The following is an 18,897-nucleotide window of genomic DNA, read 5'->3' on the forward strand; positions in this document are numbered from 1 at the left end:
AACCTGGGACTGGGTGGGCGGGCCGGGGCGGACCCGCCTGCAGATGGAACCTCACAGCCAGCAGCAGAAAACAGGATGGCGTGTGTGGGGGACTAAAAGCCCAAGACGGCCTGAAAAGCTGCCAGGATGGAGCATTTTAAAAAGTGGCTGGTGACTTGTGAGGGGCCGAGGGAGGACAGAACCTGAGCCGTGTGAAATGAGACGTGAGGAGGGAGGGCCGTCTTTCAGGTAGTTTGGCTTTGGGCGAAGGACAGAAAAACAGAGCTGAAAAAGAGCGACGAAATCGGCCAAGTTTTCTTTTCTTGGTAATAACATATAGTGTTGGCGAAAATGATGCGAAATGAGCATTTTCGGAGAAATCGGTACAAAATTTTTAGAGGTCAGTGTGAGTATAGAAGACTACTGGATTAAGTATGTTCATGCCCTTTGATCCAGAAATGTCACTTCTCAAATTTATTTTACGGAAAAGAACTCAGAGCTGTGGACAGATTTTCATGCAGCGGAATTCATAAGAACAAAATCCTGGACAGTCCTTTGATAGGTAACAATAGGAGTTGTCTTAATAAATTATGTACTATCATATGACGAAGTATTTCACAGCCATTCAGAGTCATGACTTTTTTAATGAAAGAAGATAGTTTTGAAGTTTATTGTTAAGTTTCAAAAGCACACAGTTGCAGATAAAGAATGGACTAAATGTGTGTTTTTGTTAATACACTGACAGCATCAGTGATTATCTTTAGTCGTAGTACAAGTGCTTATTTTCTTTTTTTTTAACATCCATTTTCCAAATTTCAACGATAAGCACATAGTCCTTCTATAACTAAGTAAACCAATACGTGTTTTGCTTTTCGCAGAAAGAAGTTGGCTGTGAAAGAAAGGAGGGGTGTGGGCGGAGCCGGGGGGGGGCACAGGATGAGAGGGATGTTTCGTTTCAGACTGAAGAACGTGAGCGTGGCGCCCTGCGATGAGTGGGAATGTGTGCAGGGGAGGGGAGGCTGAGTGTCAGGAAGGAGAGGAGCTAACTGACCGCACAGGCTTCCCAAGGAGCTGGGAGGGAAGGGGATCCGGGGCCAGCAAAGGGGCCACCTCTCAACAGAGAAGGGCACGTCTCTGGCTTTCATGAAAGAAGGAAGGGAGGGAGGGAGGGAGGAAGGAAGGAAGGGAGGGAGGGAGGGAGGGAGGGAGGGAGGGAGAGAGGGAGGGAGGAAGACAGGCGCGAAGGAGTGGTAGTTCTGTCTGGTTCACTGCGCACGCTCATTACCCACCACAGTGCCTGGCATTGAGTGGCTGGAGCAGACAGGTGTATAGGTGAAGGACGGGAAGGTTGGAAGCATTTCTATGGGTTGACTCTCATTTTCTTAAGTAGGAAACTACCTAGAGCAGTGGTTCTCGAACTTTAGATTTAGTTACTTTGTGTGGGTCTGTGTCCTCATCTAAACCGTGAGCTCCCTAAGAGCAAAAGAAACTGCGTCTTACTATCCCCACATCACCACACCATTTCAGTAACTCGCGAAAGATACATGCTCAAGAAGTGTTTGTTGAGTGCATGGATGAATGAATGACGAATGAATAGAGAGTGATGGAGACATGAGGGTGATGGTAAGGGTTTCACAGAGCTCATGTGGGTACAGAGGGAGCTGACCAGTGGTAAGCTAGCCTAGGCACATGACTGGATTGAGAGCCAACCTCTGTATTTAAGAGAACGTGAAATAGACACTAGAAAAGCTCATTAAGATTGCAAGCAGTCTGTTCTGCTCCCTGTTCAAATGTTCCCCCATCCATGAAGGGCTTGGAACCTACCCTGCACATGGGACACAGATGAAAGGATGGTGACCCACCCAGTCCAGCCGCCATGGAAGAGAATGGTCCTTAGCTCCCAACACTTGGCTTTCCTTTGTTTAATTTGAACCTGTACAGACTTTTTATCTTCTTAGTAGATAATACCTACCTTGCATAATAAATTGGATCGAGTATGTAAAAAGTCTTTTAAACTATAAATAACAACATGAAAGCAAAGGGATATTTTACTTATTTCAATTCACTGTAGGTAAGAAGGGGCCCCAATTTTTTTAATGCCTCAGGTCCCAGAATAGCTTCCTTTAGCCAAATTTCAGGACTCCGAAGTAACCATTGGCCTAAATAGGAAAATTCTACCAAAAGGAAAAGATTGTATTTTTTTCCCTCAAACTACATTTTTGCCTTAAGGTTGTCAAAATGATGCTATCTAAGAGGAATGGTTTAAACACAAGCAGAAGCTGACATGGGTTGACTCTCACAGGATGACCGTAGAGTTGGGGTGATGATCACACAGTCATACCCCTGTATCCACGCTTCCATTCTCCACGGTTTCAGTTACTCACAGCCAACCGGGGTCCAAAAATATGAAATGGGACATTGCAGAAATAAACCATAAGTTTTAAACTGCACAGCCTTCTGAGTAGCGCCATGAAATCTCGTGCTGCCGCACTCTGTCCTATATGGTTCGTGAACTGTCCGTTTGTGCAGTGTACTCGCTGCTCACGCTGCCTGTCCTCCGGTCACTTGGTAGCCGTCTTGGTTATCAGATCGACTGCTGCAGTGGCCCAGCGCTTGTGTTCCGCTGACCCCTGTTTGACTCAACAGTGGCCCCAAAGCACAAGGGGAGTGCTGCTGGCCATTCAGATATGCCAAAGAGAAGCCGTAACGTGCTGCCCGTAAGTGAAAAAGGTACGTATGTGTAGGACGAACACAGTGTGTGTCAGGCTCAGTACCATTCACAGTTTCAGGCTTCAGGCATCCGCTGGGGGTCTTGGAACGTATCCCCCGCAGATGAGGGGACCACTGTACTATCAGCTGTTATTCCTGACTCTTTTTTTTTTTCCAAAACAGAATTGTATTGATGAAATTGAGACCATAATCAGTGTTAAGCTCCAGCTCATTGGAATTGTCGGTATTGGAATTGCAGGTCTGACGGTGAGAGAGTTCCAGAACACCTCTTTTTTTCCCTCTAAGCGGCCTTGAACCTTTGCATCTGATTTCTCCTCAAGCGTGATGGCAGTATCTTAGAGATTTCGCCTAAAAGACAAAGGCATTTGTTAACAAGACATTTAAGAACGAAGATAATTAGATATATTAATACTTAGTGCTCTAAAATATGAGAAAATTTTCAACTTTAACTTAATGATGACCTCGAGTTTATCATTGCAATAACTTTCCATTTTGAAGCCACCAAGTTTAAATTAGACAAGTGATTTGCAATTCTGTTCTCTTCCCACGGTTAGAAATTTAAAACATCATACCTGGTGAATCTCTCTCACCTGTGATTTGCAAGGCAGCACAGTATAGTGTAATGTGTGACCTTTGGCCTCACACTACTTGGATTCAACTCCTAGCTTCACCACTTACGAGCCCTGGGGCCGTGGGAAAGCTTCTTAATTTCTCTAGGCCTCAACTCCCTCACCTGTAAAGTGAGGATTTTAATGTGCCAACCTCGTAAGATTATCGTAAAGATTAAATGGGATAATACATGTGAAGCCCTGTTAGAAATTAATTCAGATAAAGTATCTGGAACACAGCGTTCAGTAAAAGCTAGCTCTGTGTACAATCTGTGTGTTCCCCAACCTAGAATCCAGGCAAAGGGAATAGAGTATGTGAAAGTCTGAAGGGTAGTGCATCCAGGCGCCTGCGGGTGGCTCAGTTCCTCTAAAGTACAAGAGAAAAGTGCACAAGAATTGAATGAGGCAAGAGGGAGCGGTAGGAGCAGCAGGCAAATGACATGAAGAGGGCGTGAGGGTCGCCAGGATTGAGGTCTTCGTGTGACCTTTTGAGAGGTTGGATTTCATCCTTAAGGTAGAGAGAGGGGAGCCACCGAGGGCTGGGCTGCCTGTGGTAGAGTGTGGAGGCAAAGTTGGAGGGAAGCAAGATTAGAGTCAGGGAGGGCCAGTAAAGAGGCGATTTCCATTGTCCATGGGGTGCGTGATAATAGCTACTGCTGAGATAGTACTTACCCTCTGGCCCTCTATATAGATTAATTCATGGCCCAAGCTAAGGCAGGGGCAATGGGAATGACAAAATCAACGAGTTGGCAGTTCTCGGCGGACACACAAGCATCTTTCCTCCCTTCTGTATCTAGAGCACAGTGAGATGGAGCAGTGGGTGAAAACACTACGCTGAGAACCTCCCAATCCAAGGATGCCTCTCGGGCCATCCCCACCCACTCTGGGGCTAGCCGGTTCGCCATTCTGAGGCAGAAGATTTGAAAACATTCTGTCTAATAGAAGTATCCGATAGACCCTCCTCACAATTCTACAATCTCCATCAATGAGCATCCTAGAAGTGGTCACCTCTGACTATGACAGTGGCCGGATAAGGCTGGAAAGACTTTCCGAGGGGATCCCTTTAGAGTACAGCCCAGACGAAGTAGGGGTCGCATCCCACCTTACGGCCGCAGGGAATGCCCTCTGTTGGCCACCTTGAATCAGCGCCCCAGAGTTTGTCCTTTAATTCTTTTCTCCCAAAGGGCTAAGAGTGTCACAGGGTAATCAGTTAGCCAAGTGTCCGTTAGGGGTCTCCCCTGTCACACGCTGGTACCGAGTTCTGTCCGCCAGAAGCTTGGAGCCCAGCTCCCGCCTCCTCCCTTACCTAAGTCTACCTCTTCCCTTCCGAAATAACCGATAAATACATGTCTTCCTTAATTTAGCATTTATAGACCCTAGTCCGCTGTAGAATGGGATTGAAGAGAGAACCAGAGAGTTATGGTACTGGTACCAATAAACATTGACGGTCGTTTATCAACATCTTGCCCACAGATAGCATTCCACAGGCTCTGCAAAATTGTAGGGGCGATGATTGCAGACAAGAGGATCTTTTGACATTCTTCTGTTCAAACCATATAAGTGGCTATTGATTTTGCCAACTACAGCTTCTCGAAAAAGTTTTTAAGAGGTAGAAGACATCAGTAATCTCAGAGTTCAAGCATGCTGGTTTATGCGTTGGTAACACTATTGAGTTGAATAGGGAAGCATTGTTTATACCTAAAAATGGACTGGAATGAAGAGACGCTCCACTTTTTAATATGTGGTCACCGTTGCAGAAATCCACAGCTTTTCCAACAATAGAAAACTATTTAGAACCCAAGCATATTTAAACAACTAGTGGTTAAAAACACTTTTCGAAGTAAATATTGAAAGATCTGGGATTAACCTGAAATATAAAATTCCAAGACCAGTAGTGTATTATTAGTCTTTTACAATTATTAAGAACTGTATTATAAGCTATAAATAGAACCCTTTTCTTAAAGCAGAGCCTTGTTATTTTTTTAACAATAAAATTGGAATGCATGCTAAGCAGAGCTAATATGGAAGTCTTTAACCAGTAGCCATAATTAAGTAGCCCATATAAAAATGCCAGTACTCGTTGATTATAATTATGTGTGAAGCTAGGCACGCAGGCTGTTTGGTGACCTTTTAATCAATTTTTATCATTCGAAAATCATTAATAAGTGCTTCCTTCCGTTTCAGATCTTCGGCATGATATTCAGCATGGTCCTTTGCTGTGCGATACGAAACTCACGAGATGTGATATGAAGCTACTTCTATGAAAACTGCAATCGAGAGTTTTCATGGAAATATCACAGGAGCTATCTCCTGGCTCATTTTTAATAGTCGAAGGACATTAGGATCTAAAATAATTTGCTGTCGATTGTACATTTGCACATGTATGTACGTTTGGCTCATTCCTGGTTTACCCCCCAAGTGAATGCCTGTGTGTACTGTCTGAGAGTGAGAGCGTATTCACGTGTGGTCTGCGCGCTTCTGATGTATGCATCATGCGGGATGAAACTGGTTTGCCGGGTGGAGATTCCTGACTTTTGTTATGTGAGAGGAACGACATATTTAACTCGCAGGAAAAAAAAAAAAAAATGATCAAAGACTCTGATATGCTTTTAAACCTTGGCTATTCAAAAAAGCGATAATGGTTCAGTTTCTCAGACTCCAGCCACAGAAAGTTAGATACAGAGAATTCAGGGATTTCTAGTTAACAGAAGCAATAAGCTCCTGGAATGGAGAGATCATGGCGTAGTCATGTTATAAATGACTGTGTCTGAGTAGAGTGTAAGGGTTTCCTGCGATTTTTTAAATATACATACTCTCCCCCCAGAATACAGTAAACCACAGTTTTAGAACTAAACACATCTGTAAAACTAAATATAGCATGGAAAATCTAATTTGAATAAGTCATACTTTCCTAGTATTTAAAAAAAAAAAGAAAGCTTCTCTCTGGAAAGAGTGCTTACACAGACAATCATGTGCCCTATAAAAGTGAGTGTTTTTAGGACTGAAAAAAAAAACTTTTAAAGACTTTTTAAGGAAATATTTTTGTTCTTCTATAGAGACATTTTAATATTGCTTTATTACTTTCCTTTTCTGACTCTGAACTACTGCAACCCTCACATCCACAAAAGGGTTCTTATCTCAAACTTCCCTGTGTTTCTCCAAACGTGAGCATAGGAAGACTAAAATAAGAGATATGGCAGTTACAAACTATGGGGAAGAGAATTTCTACTGGCACTGTACCTTCAAAATACCTCATAACTTGAGTTTACATATTTTCCTAGTTTTTTTGTATTTTTCTTATTTATTCACCTGGCGAATTCTTCTTTATAGATTAAGAACTACAGTTTTCATCAATTTAAAGTAAATAAAACAAAATCCTTCACAATTCAAATGTGATCTCATGAGCATCCTTGGCTAAACTGAAATTTAAAAAAACCACTTTCTCCTGGTTGTGTGCAAAGAGTAGAGACGACCTAAGGGAACAAAAATACCATCACACACACACACACCAGAAACCTGTTTTTTTCTATGGAAGTCCCCCATAAGAATAAAGCTTTCATGTTCTTTTACGGTCTTGATGCTTCATTTTAAATATATAAACCTAAAAATTAGGATTTAAATTGATGTATTTATTCATTTTTAACAACTTGGTACATTTAGTAAATTATGAAGTTTTTTTTTTTTTTTTCATTTTTATATTTTAAAAGGCTACATGAAAGTGAACGTATGGGGGACTGGGGGACCCCTGAATAAGTTTGTGCACCTGCGCACTTAAGAAAAGTGTGCGCTTCCAAGAAGTGTCACCAAACACAGCAGCGAGAAGGCGCCGCCCCGTGCGAGGGCCTCACCCCTGCGAGACCTCGCTTCTCCTCCTGCCGCGCTGGCTGCTGCTGCCGACTTTGGAGGAAGCTTTTCTAGGAAAAAAAACAGTCAAGATGGGAAGCAAGCTAAAAATTTAATTGTACACGGCTATTTAGATTATATTAAGAACAACCACTTTATGAAATAGATGTTCGTGCCCCAGTAGTTGAGAAATATAACCTTTTAAGCAAAGAACCAAACAACCCATCTCTCCCAGTGCCTTTAGTTCATCTGTCTGCCTGAAGACAGGAAAAAGGCCCCAATGTATGCTCCAGTTTCGTGCAGGTCAGACTCATCAGTGAGTCAACCAAAGCGAGTTTCATTCTATATCTGGATAACAACCTTAAAGGAGGCTACAGTAGTAAAAAGTGGGAGAATAGTATCTGCTCCACGTATGTATTAATGTGCCCCCTGGAAGTAACTTTTCTAAAATATGTGCCATGAGTAAAATGAGAAAATTCCACCTCTGAGTCAGGGTAGATTTATATGTATCTTGAAAATATATCTTGAATTCCTATATATCTTGAATATATATCTCTTGAATACATACATATATATACATATATATATATAACTTCAATATATGTGTGTGTGTGCTTACATGTATACATATATGTGTGCGTGCACACAAACACACACACACGCACATACAAATTTTTGGTTTCGTCTGTTTACCTGAACTAATCTGAAGTGAGACCGAAACATTTCCTTAAGCGCCTGGTGCCAAGACACTGAATTAAAACTTCTTGATGAAATATTTTAAGTTGTTTCAAATTAAATTTTCTATGTACTGGAATTGCCTCTTTGATTTATCTTAAAATCCTATTATGTCTTCATTCACACCTTCCCATGACTAAAGTTACAACAACCAGTTATCCCAAACAATACGATGAAGAAAGGGCACAGTGGTAACCCCTTTCCGCAGCATTCCCCCTGGGAGGTGGACTTAAAAGCAACACCCTAAGCTTAGACTTTCATGGCATATAATTATATTTCAATTAATATTGTTTTACCCAATGTATACGTCTTTCCCAGAAGACACCGGGTCCGATGCAGTCCCTCGCACAGTCGTCGATGATTGCTGCTCTCCCTTTCCCTGTGAGCAGGGCTAAGGAGCTTGGCTTGGTGACGAGGGGACTCATGGGATGAGGGCAGTGAAAGAGAAAGCTCCTCTTCCCTTCCGAAGTACGGTTGTCAAAGATGGAAAGGAAGAGGCCCCGTCCGCGTCGTGGGCGAAACGTGGTTTCCATGGCCGCAAGGGCAGCGATTGGGAATTCGGGAGGTGCACCCTGGTTCCTCCTGGTTCACTGCTCCCTTGACATCCCTTTGACCAGCAACCTCACTTCCCCGACGCCTAGGCGGGAGCACTCAGGGGCCCCTCAAGATAGTCAATGAACTCCGATGTCTTAGTTTGGACTCATCAAAACTAAATTTGTGTATATTTTAAGAAAGACAAAAGGTTTCTGTTTTCTTTCCACATGACATTATTTTTTTACTACAAAAGGTACCTGTAAGGTATCATGTCGGTTTCCCCTGAGAGGTGAAATGACTGCACTAGTGCAAAATGTTGTTAATCATTTTGTTGATATCCTCACGACAAAGAAGGAATACATTCCGGGAACATATTTAGACTATTCAGTTGGCTATCTGCTGGGGACATGGGAATCATGAAGAATAGAAGTAAGGCAAAATTTATGCTGATTTCATAAAGCTTTCAGCTAATGTGCCAGAAAGCTTTCCAAAGCTTTGGTACTTATTTTGGGGATTCTTTTTCCCATATAATTTATGATGGTTTTACTTACATAAAGTAGAAGAAATTTAAATGGAAAGAAATAACCAAGAAAGTGCTTAGAACACCTCATAATTAATGAATATTACCTATTGTTATAATTATGTTGGCAAAGAGAGATTTTGTTAATTATCAATCACACAAATATCATCTGTAATTGAAGATACCTCAGCAAATACCTATTTGAAAGCATTAAAGCATTTGTTGAATTAATGAATAGCTTTTGATATATTTCTCGATTCTATTTTAATTCAAACACTTGGTATGCATAGCCCTTGCCGGACGTCTTATATTTTTATCTTGGCCTGCTCTGCCTTGTAAGATGCAACCCACTCTAATATTAGAATATTTTTTCTTTACTTTGTTTTGGGGCTACTACTTTATACATTAAAAAAACTCTTTGTAAGAATACTGATATGCTAAGATGAACAAGACAAGTCTTTGTGCTCAAGAAGTTTAAAAAAGAAAAAAAGCTGGCAAGTTTAATTATTATCAGACAAGTGCTGTGATAAACGTCAACCCAGAATGGACCCATTCGACCTTGGGGAAGCTAGTCAGAGGAGAGGGTTTTCCTGAATTTTGAGGTCTCTAAACTGAGTCTTGAAGAACCCATACAAATCAGCCAAGTCAAAGGTAATGATAGGCATAGAGAAGATAAGGAGACTATTGGGGAGCAACATGCAAGACCCCAAAACGGAGAGGGTACGGAAACACTCAACGAGGGCATGTCAGGAACCGAGGCGATGAAGAGCTCTGCTAAACAGTGCTCAGGGGTCTTATCTTTGTACAGAGGTCATTGGGGAAATTTTAAACAGTGTGCTACGAAATCAAATTTTAACCTTTTAAAGATTACTGAGCTTCAGTATTGGAAATCTTGCCAAGGAGAAGTTGACAGATGTAAGAGAAATTGAGAGAAAGAGGAGGATAGAAACATTTCCAGGTTTCTTGGGATGGAAGATGGTGGCTCACGGGAGGAAAAGCACATTTTAGTGATCATGTAAGTTGGAGATGACTTAGGACGTCCAGGAGGAAATATAAACAGCTGAGAGAAGAAATCTGGCTTGTACTATAGTTTAGAAATCTGCAACATAAAAGTAGCAGTGCCCAGATCTGAAAAATCTAAGCCACTGTCATGTTTAAGACCTCAGTGAGAAGTTAAAGGAACAGTACCGATAGAGTGGAAGCTACCTCCATGAGAGAATTCTCACTGTCCTCAAGAGACACAGACTTGCCACTCAGAGAGGATGGTGAGAGGGGCAATTTCTTATATAAAAGGAAACTGTTATTGCTCAAGTTTTCTGTCATCAGGAAGCATTATGCTGTTACTTGCCACTGTATCTATCCTATTACATTCACTTCCTCCTAAAGAGTTTGGCCATCGAAAGAGCAGAGATAGCTGCAGTCCTGATCCCACGTCCATTTAGTTATGAAATCTTTCTATTTCAGGATCAAATGAGAAACAAGAGGGATTTAGGGGGAGGGAAAAAAAAACAAAAAAAAACAGAGTCTCAAACTTCCTCTGCCCAGAACTTTAGGCTGAATTTAAAGACCACTTTAGAAAATATCCCAAAGTTTCCATCTTTCTCTTATTACACAAGCACTGGTTCTACATTTTCCCTCTCCTGAATTCTCTATTCGTTCTCCATCTTTTAATCCCAAAGAATGCCAATATCCTCCAAAACAGCATTTCCAAGGATCCAAGTTTCTGGATCCCGTTGAGGCAAATCGTTGGTCATGCCCATCCCTGAACACTCTCCCAAAGATTCTTTGTCTTGGGCAACTCCACTTTCAAGAATAGCTTAATATAGTTTATATGTGCATCTATCCCAAATGGGTTGCCATTGGTGGGAGGAAGCAAGTTGTCTCCGATGTGCCCACTCTAGGGGTCTGTGGCCCATGATGGCACCAGCCCGCCTCATCCATTATGACATCTAGCCTTCTCTCCAGGCTGAGGAAGCCTGTTTAAGCCATGTCTTCTGAACTGGACTACTTACAAGGGCCTCCCTAAACCTCTCAGCCCTTCCACCGTTCAAGTCCTCGAACATACGTCTCATGTACCATGAAAGTCATATGTGATTAGTGCCAGTTAGGTTTGAATATTAGAATTTTTATTCAATAATCAAATATCTATGTTTTATAGACAGTTTTCAGAGAAGATACTATAGTCCTGCAGCTTAAAGTGTCCACGTTATCAAGTAACGTGAGAACCGAAAGCCCCAGATTAGTATTCGGAGACCCTGCTAACATCAACTTCAGATATCAAGGTAAAAATAATGTAAATTCCTAACATCATATATAAACTATTCCCTCCCCATTGGCAGAGCATGGGCTTGATGCTAATCCTTCTATACCACCTCACCACCCGCCGGGGAACTGACAGCTCACAGGCAAAGCGCCCAGTTCAATGCGGCCAGGACGTAGCAAAGCCAACGAGCCCTGCTGACGATTGATTTTCACCCTGATGGGAACAGTTTGGATGAAGAGAAATGAACAAATACAGGACAAATCATCTCTCTGAGGTCAAGTCTGCAGGGTTCTAGGCCTGTCTCACTTCACACATCTGTTGAAACCAACTCTCACGAAAGGGTACCTAAGGAAGAAAGAAAAATAAATAGCCGCTTACCAAGTACATTTACCAGGCAGCAGGGTTTCAATATTGATGAAGATTTATGTTACAATTTAGGATCATTCTACTCTATTAAATCCCTTAGCACTCTTCCCCTATCTCTATAATCTTTCAAAATCATACTAGTATTTCATGACATTGAAAGCCGAAACAACACAAGTTGCTTTTGGTATAAATGCTGGAACCTGTCTCCTATTACTTGAAGGACTACAAAGGATTTAGACTTCTACATGTAAAATGATCGTGGCCTCTTTTCTAGGCTTTGGGGGTATAACTTTCATGAGTCAGTCAGACCACCAGAGTAATTAAATTAAAGAGAATAGTTCTTAGAATAGAACACAGTGTTTAATGAGTTTCTGTGAACATTTGAACGACCAGGATAAAGTACTATATTGCACATTTCCCATATTCCTTACTCTCCACCTCCATCCAGTCCAGTACTTTGGAAGTTGATATTAGCATGTTCTCCAAATATTACTCTGGAGCTTTGGGTCCTCATGTCACTTGATAACATGGACACTTAAAGCTGCAGGAATATAATATCCCCTCTGAAAACTATATATCAAATACAGATAATACTTAATTCATGAGTGCAAAGTCTAGTGTTCAGACCTAACTGGTACCCCAATGCCAAGCGCTCCTTCAGCTGCAGACTGCTTTACCCTTTCCTTATAGCCCTGAGGCATTCCCATGCTCATTTTCTATGTCAAGGCAAACTTCACGGCCCTCTGTTAGAGAGCTTGCCCAAGGCCGGCTTTCATTAATATTACATGTCCCTAGTCTCCATTTTACCTGCACACTGCTCTTTCATAGGGCATCCATCCTTCACATGAGCTCAAAAGGCCCTTTCCAGCCATCTTATCTTCTCAAGCCCCTAAGCTCTCTAATGCATGCACGGGTATGGGTATGGATGAAATAAATACTCAAAATGTACACAGTGTGTTGTGAAGTATATTGATACGTTATTAGTTTTATTCCAGATGAACACATTTAATTGAATTGCAAATTACATTGCTATTGAAATCAGATAGAAAATCCCACCACATAGGACTTCTGTGGTTTGGTGCAGTAGTTCGTCTTGACGGCCTCATGTATACAGTCACTGTAATCAGTATTACACTTGCCACACTTACAGCTTACAGCTACAGGATAGGAAAAGTACGGAGTAACATGGTGGGGGCATCCTGGTATTTCTACAGTCTTGTACATGAACTCTCTATATGTACAAACATCCTGAGACAGAGCATATTTGGGGAGAAACAGCTTGCCGTTGATATCCTAAGGAAAGAGCAGAAAAAGGAATGTGATAGGATTTTAAAATACATATGGATAATGGAAACGAATACAAATTAATTCACTTACATTCCTTTATCACAAATAGGAATGGAGGAAGATTCCCATTGGGGAGTAGTCCCATTCCCCAATGTCAACTTACACAACTTCATTGTACCCAAGAGAGACAAAAGTGGCATATGCCCCTTTTTATCCCTGATCATGGGAATAATATAAGGTTTAAATAAAGTTTGGAAGTAAACTGCTATAAAATTATCTGTACCCATTATGCCAAGTAGATCCACATAATATTGTAACCTGCGCACTCGACCTCTAAGAAGCCAATAACCATTAGATTTGGGAAATGAGGCTGTGGTTTATCTCAATTCCTCCTTTCTGGATAGAAAGGAATTGAGTCTAGGTTTATCTAATTGACAACTAAAAGAAGTGAGATGAACTACATACCCGTGTCATACAATATCCAGCACAGATGGTTGTGTTGACAGAGAGGCAATAAGTACATTCTTTCCTTTCGACATGCATTATATACTCAGTTGGAATACAGAAAGACGTTGCTTGCCCAAATGCAAGGCCAAAGAGCATGGATATCAGGAAGAGAGCACTCATGCTAAATCAAAGACAAAATTAAAGAATCTATTAGATGTATCCTTTAGGACATTCAAAAGGGATATTTGGAAAGAGATAAATATATATATATATATATATATATCGTAATACCTATATAAATATACATATACATACATATATGTATATTTATTGAATGCCTACTTTGTCCTAGGCCTTATATTAGGTGTTTTTACATAGTTAATACTCTCAATAACCTTTCCTGATACACTTAGATGTGCCTGTGACCCCCGCACCCCACACATATGTGTAAGGGTTCACGTAGTGAGGATCCTGTTTGCAAGTACCACTTACTCCACAGGGCAGTGAAGCGGCAATCCTAAAACACTACAACAAAAAAGTGGCAGAGACACATACATCAGCTAAGTGAAAAACAATTCATTCAATGGAAATAATCCGAATCCTTGCCTCTATGATCATAACATTTAGGCTCCAGTAAGGGCTTTCCTAGAACTGTAGTTCTCTAAAAATGTTGGTTCAAAAGTTTAAAAAGGCAGCAAACCAGTCATAATGAGAAAGGAAAGGCAAAGAAACCAAAGAAATGTGTAATCAAACTTCATTACCATCTCACTGCAAATAATCTTACATATAATCTTACCCATTGCCTGTCAAGGAAGACAAGATGAAGCTACAGAAATCCAGAAAAGATCAACTAAAATTACCATTGGTATTAAGGAGCTAATCCAGAAATCTAGAAACCCCACCTTCTCCGCTCCTACATTATTCTTTTAAAATTGAAAGAAGTAAAATTGGACAAATTAAAAAGTTATGTTATTCAGAAGATGTTCTTAACTCATTATCTTGAAAAGATTACAGATGTAAAAAGCATAAATCGACACAATGGGGAGTAATACAGTCAAGGATGTTCTGGCTACAGAGAAGACTCCAGAGGGTCCACTGTGCCTCAGGCAGAAGGAGAACATGTACCTCAATAGAGTCTGATGGGAGAGTTTGTTCAGTATTAACTGGGCATCATAATGATCTGGATAATGTTATAACCTAATTGTTTTAGTTCTGCTACTGAGAGTGAGTAATCAAGTTTCAGATGTTTGAATGTAAGTTGATCACTTCAAAGATTAAGAAGACTTTTTTCATCATACAAATATTGTACAGTTTGCTAGGTATATTTGGATATTTTTTCCTTCTCAAGTATCATTGTCAGAAAAGAGAACACACATTTTAATGAAGTAGTGTTATTATCTTTGAACACAAACTTGTTTGCTTATTCTATTAAATAAATTATAATTCAATCATCAAATATGTATCAAGATTTTTCTCAAATCTGTCCATTATATCCCAATAATATCTTTAAGCTGCATACCCTAAGACCTCTATTAACTGAAATTTCGTAGACTCAGTTAACCAGAATTTTGTCTTCAATTAACTTATAAGAAAAAATGAAAACTGCATTCAAAAATTTTATTTTAAGATCTCCTATGGATCTATGAGAAATCGACTAAAATATTTAATCTAGCTGGTTCTTATTTCCCCATCTGCAAAACAAAAAGAGACAAGCATGCCTGATCTGTTTTTAAATTGTAGGATGAAAAAATGTTCTGGAACTTCTATGCATTTTTTGTCATATTCGTTATGAACACTATATATTTTTTCAAAGTTCCTTTTGTAAATGTAAAACTCTAAACTAACAAAAGAAAAAATTAAAAGTGCTAAATTATCAGCAAAGTAGCTGTATAACTTTGAGAATATAAAGAAAGTAAGAATTATTTTTTCTTCTTTTTTGCAACTAGTAAAACTTCACCCACAGGCTCTTTCTGGGCCTCAATTTCCTCATCTGGAAAAGGAAAGCTCAGAACCAGAGGGTGATCAGGAAGGCCTTTTCAGCACAAAGCCATGGTTCCATGTGACAAATTACCGTTAGACTCCTTGTCTAAAAGTTAACTGATCTTGAATTCTGCTTCCAGATTTCATTGCAATTGTGTGTAACTGAGCAACTTAATATCTTTATACCTTCATTTTTCTAACTGCCCCTTCTTAAATTCATAAAAAAAAAGAATAAAACAATACTAGTGAAGTACTAGGAATGCTGCAGAAGACTATGTAACCATGTATTCATGATCTGCCACAATTTTCTTTTATCACCTGGATTCTCACTTCTGCAATGTAATTGCCTCTAAATTATTTATTGAACAGCTAAACACAGAAGGCATGATTTCAAGACCTAAATAACTTTTCCAGTGTCATAACCATATACGTCTATATTTTCAATGTTTTTCCTTATTCTAAGACAACTTTTTTCTTTTGACTCATTTCACTTTTGCTCTTTTTTCTTTCTTTCTTTCTTTTCTTTTTCTTTTTCTTTCTTTTCTTTTTTTTTTGTTCTCACTACCTTCATTCTTAAAAACCACATTACTCTTTTCTCTGTTGATTTCCTTCACCAATCCTTTCTCTCCAAATCTTTTACTATACTATGAAACAATCCAGAAAACTTACAAAAGCAATACATTTTTCTAGAGAGCAAAATGTACTATAAGGCAGGTATGTGCTACAGATACTACCCAAGGTAGTTTAGCTATTAAATAACTAAAATAACAGAGAGTAAATTACACCTGCAGGTACTCAGAATTAAATTTAAGTTTCCCCAGAAAGATATTGTCATCAAAGATAATTATTAGTAATTAGTAAGTAGGATTTAATAAACAGATTATCCAATCAACAAAAATATTTAAATCATAATGTAAATAGGAAAACCATGAGCATCAATCAGCTTTCATTAGGGAAATGAACAGTTTTTCCTCTTCAGGTCAATGAAATTTTTTCGTAGCCTCATGTATGTAGTTCACCCAACTTCATTCAACACCGAACTTTTGGGGAGCAATAATTAAAATTCTTAGAGCCCATCTGAACAAATTCCCACTCAGTTGTTGCCATTCTTGAATAAATGCTAAAATGAAAGTGAAAAAACTTAGAATAAGAACATTCCTTTCACAAAGCCTTCTCAACACAAACACCTACCTTACTTTGCATTGGTGAGCTGATGCTGCACTGACTCAGACTAAGAGCTCTTGGTCCATTTTATATCCTCTAGGATAATTCCTCTCTGATCTTCTTGTTTGTATAATTGCGCTTGAATTACTGCTTCCTTATCTGAAAAACGTCTATTGAAAATTCATACTGAACCCCAAATAAAAGGTGTTTAGATAAACAACTTCACAACATCTTCCTCTGGAAACTGATATTTTTGCAGCATAAATTCCCCTCTCTCCTATTTCAAAATAAAATTACCCTTTTAATAAATATTAACAATGGATATACACAGAAGGGAAAAAAATCTTATCATCTAAGTAAGACATGGGAATGAAAATTTATTTGGGGCTTGAGTGCCCCAAATTTTACCAAAGTACTTATCTAGAGATATAGAAAATTGTCACTCATCTATAAAGCAAAGACAACTTCTTTTTGGAAATCCAGGATAACTGGCAAAAATGTTGCTGATTAAAACCAAAAAAGTTAATTAGTTCACATATTTTGTTGTTGTTCTTTAGATTAAAATAAATAAATAAAATTGATGTGTAAAAAATAGTCGTTTAAGTGAATGACCAAATCTGATAAGATGTCAAACTGATTTGAAATCAAATCCTGTCTCTGCCATTTACCAGCTATATGACATTGATATGCTTGAGCTCTCTTTACTTCAGTTTCTTCATCTATTTAAAGGTAACATCCTTTTTTATGTAGAGCACTTAACAGTATCTGACATGTAATAAGTGTTTAACAAATGATAACTAATTTATAATAATTCAACATTTATTTATTTAAGAAATGTTTAGTCACAATACCTCATACATAGTAGGCAGTCATTATATTTTTTGAATATTTAAATGGCTAAGGGAGTACATGAATAAATAATTGTTGAATTTTTTAAAACCAACATGCACTTTTCTTCATCTCCATAGCTATTAAATCAATTTTACTCCTTTCAATACATTTTCTTCACTATAACAAAATATGCCAAAAGTTCAGAGAATTTCCCATTGCCCTCAGAAAAAAAGTCCAAACTTTTTTGCATTATTTACAAAGTTTTTCAAAATCTATTTTAAATCTCTAGTTTCACCTTTCCCATCTCTCACATGACATATCCAAAGTACTGAAAGGAAAACTTCAAACCAACAATTGTCTACACAGCAAGATTATCGTTAAAAATGGAAGGAGAGATTAAGAGTTTTCCAGGCACACGAAAGCTAAAGGAGTTCATCGCCACTAAATCAGCCTTTTAAGAGATGTCAAAGGGACTTTTTTAAGCTGAAAAGAAATGACACAAATTAATAACAAGAAAACATGCAAAAGTAAAAATCTCACTGGTAAAGGTAAACGTATAGTAAAGATAATAAATCAATCACTTATAAAGTAGGGAGGTTAAAAAACAAAAGTAGCAAAATTAACTAAAACTAATTAGGGGATGCATAAAATAAAAAGATGTAAATTGACATCAAAAATGTAATATGTAGTAGGTAGGAGAGTGGGAGTAAAAGGTAGTTTTGAAAGGTGCTCAAATTTAAGTTGATATCAATATAAAACAAACCATTATATACATAGGATGTTACATATGAACCTCATGGTAACTACAAAGCAAAAATTATAGTAAATACGTAAAAGAAAATGAAAAAGAAATAAAAACCTAACACTAACAAAAACGCTGTCAAAGCACAAGAAACACAAGGGAAGAGAGAAAGAGAATAAGAAAGCAACAGAGATAAACTACAAAAACAGCCAGAAAACAATTAACAAAATGGCAATAAGTACATACCTATCAATAATTACTTAAATATAAATGGACTAAATTCTCCAATCAGAAATATAGAATGGCTGAATGGATAAGAAACAAGACCCATCTATACGCCGGCTACAAGAGGGGATACGGAAAGATGTTCCATGCAAATGGGAACACAAAGAAAGCTGGCGTAGCTATACTCGGACAAAATTGACTTTAAAATAAAGGCTGTAATAAAAAATGAAGAAGGGCACAACATAATGACAAAAGGGTGAATCTAGCAAGAAGATATAAACATTTATAAATATATATACACTCAACACAAAAGCACCAAAACATACAAAGCAAATATTAACAAAATTAAAGGAGAAATTGACAGCATTACAGTAATAGTAGGGGACTTTAACACTCCACTTACATCAATGGATAGATCATCCAGAAAATCAGTGTGGAAACATGCACCTTAAACGACACATTAGACCAAATGTAGATGCACCTAATAGACATACAAGGAACATTCCATCCAAAGCAGAAGATTACAAATTCTTCTCAAGTGCACATGGAACATTGTCCAGGATGGATCATATATTAGACCAAAAAACAAGTCTCAATCAATTCAAGATGATTGAAATATATCATGCATCTTTTCCAACCACAA

The 18,897-nt window shown here is 38.8% G+C and overlaps 2 protein-coding genes across 5 annotated transcripts in view; one reads left to right on the forward strand and one right to left on the reverse strand.

Annotated features, from left to right (window-relative positions):
- TSPAN2 (tetraspanin 2) overlaps window positions 1-5,953 on the forward strand; it is a 36,073-nt gene extending 30,120 nt beyond the window's left edge. For all 4 annotated transcript variants that reach the window (XM_016124401.2, XM_036235059.1, XM_016124402.2 and 1 more), the window contains 2 exons: window positions 2,872-2,955; window positions 5,502-5,953. In XM_016124401.2, the coding sequence (XP_015979887.2) occupies window positions 2,872-2,955; window positions 5,502-5,567 (150 nt within the window). In that variant the 3' untranslated portion in view covers window positions 5,568-5,953. The remainder of the gene's footprint in view (window positions 1-2,871; window positions 2,956-5,501) is intronic.
- Window positions 5,954-12,555: 6,602 nt separating this feature from the next.
- On the reverse strand, window positions 12,556-16,512 carry TSHB (thyroid stimulating hormone subunit beta). Its single transcript, XM_016124323.2, has 3 exons — window positions 16,484-16,512; window positions 13,331-13,493; window positions 12,556-12,871 (listed from the first exon to the last, which is right to left on the reverse strand). The coding sequence occupies exons 2-3, from the start codon at window positions 13,490-13,492 to the stop codon at window positions 12,617-12,619; spliced, it is 417 nt and encodes a 138-aa protein (XP_015979809.2). The 5' UTR covers window position 13,493; window positions 16,484-16,512; the 3' UTR covers window positions 12,556-12,616.
- Between the last annotated feature and the right edge of the window lie 2,385 nt (window positions 16,513-18,897).

Source organism: Rousettus aegyptiacus, unplaced genomic scaffold (assembly GCF_014176215.1).
Source record: "Rousettus aegyptiacus isolate mRouAeg1 unplaced genomic scaffold, mRouAeg1.p scaffold_m13_p_17, whole genome shotgun sequence".
In the NCBI taxonomy this organism is placed as follows: Eukaryota; Metazoa; Chordata; class Mammalia; order Chiroptera; family Pteropodidae; genus Rousettus; species Rousettus aegyptiacus.

What these genes read in the sequence shown, in the direction of transcription:
- TSHB (XM_016124323.2), bottom strand. Translation starts at nt 13,492, where the DNA reads ATGAGTGCTCTCTTCCTGATATCCATGCTCTTTGGCCTTGCATTTGGG. An exon ending in CTGGATATTGTATGACACGG is followed by an intron (nt 12,872 to 13,330) that starts GTATGTAGTTCA and finishes CTCTTTCCTTAG; the next exon opens with GATATCAACGGCAAGCTGTT.